This window comes from Echinops telfairi, unplaced genomic scaffold, assembly GCF_000313985.2.
Source record: "Echinops telfairi isolate 266 unplaced genomic scaffold, ASM31398v2 ScPeMD7_7424;HRSCAF=8462, whole genome shotgun sequence".
Lineage (NCBI taxonomy): Eukaryota > Metazoa > Chordata > Mammalia > Afrosoricida > Tenrecidae > Echinops > Echinops telfairi.
The window spans coordinates 69,545,276-69,548,451 of NW_022111324.1; the positions used below are offsets into that span (position 1 = coordinate 69,545,276).

Sequence of the window (3,176 nt, forward strand, 5' to 3'; positions counted from 1 at the left end):
ATTTCCGCGCATTTATTTTGGTCGTTGTAATCCACAGGGGCGGATTTGCGTCACCCGAGCAACTTGCCGGTGGAGATAAAGTTGCACAAATATTGAAAGGGGAAGTGCTAGGAGTCATTATAGAGTTTTTCTCCGGAAGAAATAAGGATTTCAGCAGTATCCTAAAATACGAAGGCCGCTTCTATTTTGAGCCCCATCTCGCAGGCACATCCGCTCATTTAGTCCGCGTTTGAGGCCCTCGGAAAACAGGAGATGCCCTGCACTCCAGCGGACCCCGGGTTTCCTGCGGCCGCCGCCGCCGCCCCAGTGCTGAGCGGCGGGCCAGCAGGAGGGGAGTCTGCGGGCTCGGAGGGGGCCAGGGGCAGCTTCGGTGAGGCCCGGGCCTGGAGCGGAGGGTGGGGGGGCGGGGTACGAGTTGGGGTGTTAAGGGAAACTGGAGTGAAGGAGGCGGTTCTCCCAAAGCTACCAAGGTGGCCGCAAGGCTGGAAGCGGCTGAAATAAAACCCAAGGCCCGGAGAGCCGAGGGCCCCGCGAGGCCGCCCGGCCAGGGAAGAAGGTGCCGCTTGAAATCAGTCACGCTGCGGGCCGCACGGCCCGGCGAGAAATCGCGTGGAAAGCCGCCCTCCCGACTTCCTTTCCCCTGGCCCTGTTCTGCTCCAGGGGTCTAGAAGTAGGCCCCAGCCCAGCCCAGCCCCGTTAGGGCAATTGCAGGTCTCAGGGGACACTGGCCGGCTGGCCCGCATTCCTTGTGCACGCCTCCACCCCTCCCTCCTGCTTTGGAACCCAGTGAGGGAAAGTGGGGCAACCCTGTTTCTATGGAGAGGAATGGATGGGCTGTGGCCTAGTTTGCCCTCTTCCAGAATCAGCAGCTTGGTGGGGCTTAGGTCGGGACCTGAACGCCCATCCAGTAGGAACTGCAATTGAATGGGAAGACACCCTAGAAAAGACAGCGGGGAGGGGCTTGAAGGTCATCTCCACACACCGCATCGCTGGTGACTTGTCTTGGGTGCCCTGGGGTCACCAGGAGACTGCCTCCCATTGGACCTCCCTCAGGAGTCCTACCAGAACCCTCCACTCAGCCATTCAAGAGGGCAGGTCCAGGTGGGTGATCCCCCACGCCCCGTATTGTGGCCATATCTGTCACATCTTAGTGTCTGGCTTGGAGCCCTGCTGGTGTAATAGTTAGTTGTGCATTAGGCTGCGATCCGATCCGCATGGTCTGTAGTTTGAAACCACTAGGAGTAGCGAAGAGTTCATTGACTGGACACGTACCTGGCTAGTCTTCCTGACTCCAGTCACAGCGGAGCCAGGCCTTGTCACTTCTTTTAATCTCATTTGCCAGCAAGCATTTTAAAGCCCGCTCTGCAACTCTGATCTAGCTGTGCAGAGCCCACCAGAAATCCCCACTGTAAAAGAAAGCAAAGAAGGGACTAGGAGAGTAGGGGAGGGAGGGGGAGAGGAAGAGGGAGTTTTTTCTGAGTGTGGGCTGCTGGGAAGTGGTTGATTGGTGATTGGTTGTTCCTAGGAGAAAGTAAAAAGTTTAAAATGACAGCATCTACTACAAGGGCCGGAAAACCACTGGGAATTAATTTGGGTAGCCCAAGTCCTAACTCGAGATAGGCATAGCAAGTTCAGTTGAGGGAGGGAAAAAATGTGTCAAGAAATTCTCTTTAGGACAATCGAAAACAAAGATCTCACGGTTTCATTATTGTTATGATTTTATTTTCTTCCTAAAAATGTGCAAGAAAAGCTCAACTAGGTGGCCTGTGGTTGGCTTGGGAGCAGGGTGGGGAAATCCATTCTGACTATAATTTTAAAGTGAACGAATTCTTAAAATAGAGATGTTGATGTTGCAGAAAACCCCTCGCTACACCCACCCAGCCCGCTAAAGACACAAAGCGAGGGTGGAAGATGCCGCTACAGCTCCTCCGGTGACCAATCCCAAGGGCTTCTAGGCGGAACTGTCACCGAGTTGAAAGTACTTTTGAACTCCAAGGAAATCTTGCTTTCGTAGGCACTTGCAAAACAATGGAACTGCACGTGACCCTGGACCTGGAGGGGGAGGGAGGGGGTGGCGTTTCCTGCGAGGTGCAGCAGAGGAGGGAACCGAGGGTCGACCTCCAGCGTTTTGGACAGCGGTCTCCTCAGTTGTCCCCGAAGCTCGGGGTGGAGGGTGAGTGAGGGTGGGTTTGAAGGGTGTGAGGGGGGTAGGGGTGTGAGGGAAATTTTGACTGCATCTAAGGGAGACACTCAGAGACATTCATCTTATTTTGTTTGAAAAGTCATTCGCTCAAGTTATCACTGTGTGACACCTTAGAATAAATCTAATTTGCGGCCACTCCTCCTCCTCGGTTCCCCGGGGATGTCCTAGGACAGAGAGGCGGGTGTCTTGCTGAAGTTTGGGCTGGGTTTCTGGGTCCAAGCCTTGAAGCCAGAGAGCTTCGTGGTGCGCAGGGAAGCGGAGCGGGGGGTGGGGGTCCCCAGAGAAAATGAGGACTTTGCGGAGACTGCGACTCTTGGGAAAATCAAAGGGGGCGGGGCGAGCGAGAAATCGGGAAGACGGGAAGTAAAGAGCCGAGCACTCCCAGGGCCGCCGGCGCCCTCGGTTCTCCCCCGGAGGCGGGCCTAACGTGAGCGAGCACCCGCTCTGCGGTTCTTCTAGGGGCGCTTGAGGAAAACTGTGTGACCCGCTCGAAGCTGCAGGTCGCAGAAGAGAGTCCGGGGCCCCGGGCGCCTCCACGCGGGACCCTGGGTGTCAGACACGCCGAGCCGGACTCAGCCTACGCGGCAGCAACAAACACTTTGGCGTGGCTGGGCGGGGCCGAGCGGGCGGGCCACGCCCTCTCCTCCCCAAATCCCTTCCACCGAGACTTCCCATTGGTCACGAGGGTGGCCAATGAGCGCGCGGATCGAGGTCCTACCCTGGGTCTGACTCGAAAGCTCCTGCCAAAACTTTTGGGAGTTTTTAGAGGAGTTTTTTTTGTTTTGTTTTTTTCCTTTTTTTTTTTTAAAGGAACAGATTAGGGTTGTTGTTATTTTAAATTTAGCTCGCAGGGCTTAGTTGTTTGGGTTTTTCTTTCGGGGTCCGGCCCTGTCCTTCCGGCTTCCCAGGCTGTGCGAAGCGCACCCCTGCCGCCCCGCCGCCTCTCCGCCCGCGGCGGCAGCCCGCGCCCCGC

The 3,176-nt window shown here is 56.3% G+C and overlaps 1 protein-coding gene across 1 annotated transcript in view; it reads left to right on the plus strand.

Annotated features, from left to right (window-relative positions):
* The first annotated feature begins 252 nt into the window (after window positions 1–252).
* Window positions 253–3,176, plus strand: part of HLX (H2.0 like homeobox) — an 8,213-nt gene continuing 5,289 nt past the window's right edge. The window contains exons 1-2 of the mRNA XM_045298201.1: window positions 253–370; window positions 2,663–2,880. Coding sequence (XP_045154136.1) covers window positions 253–370; window positions 2,663–2,880 — 336 coding nt within the window. The remainder of the gene's footprint in view (window positions 371–2,662; window positions 2,881–3,176) is intronic.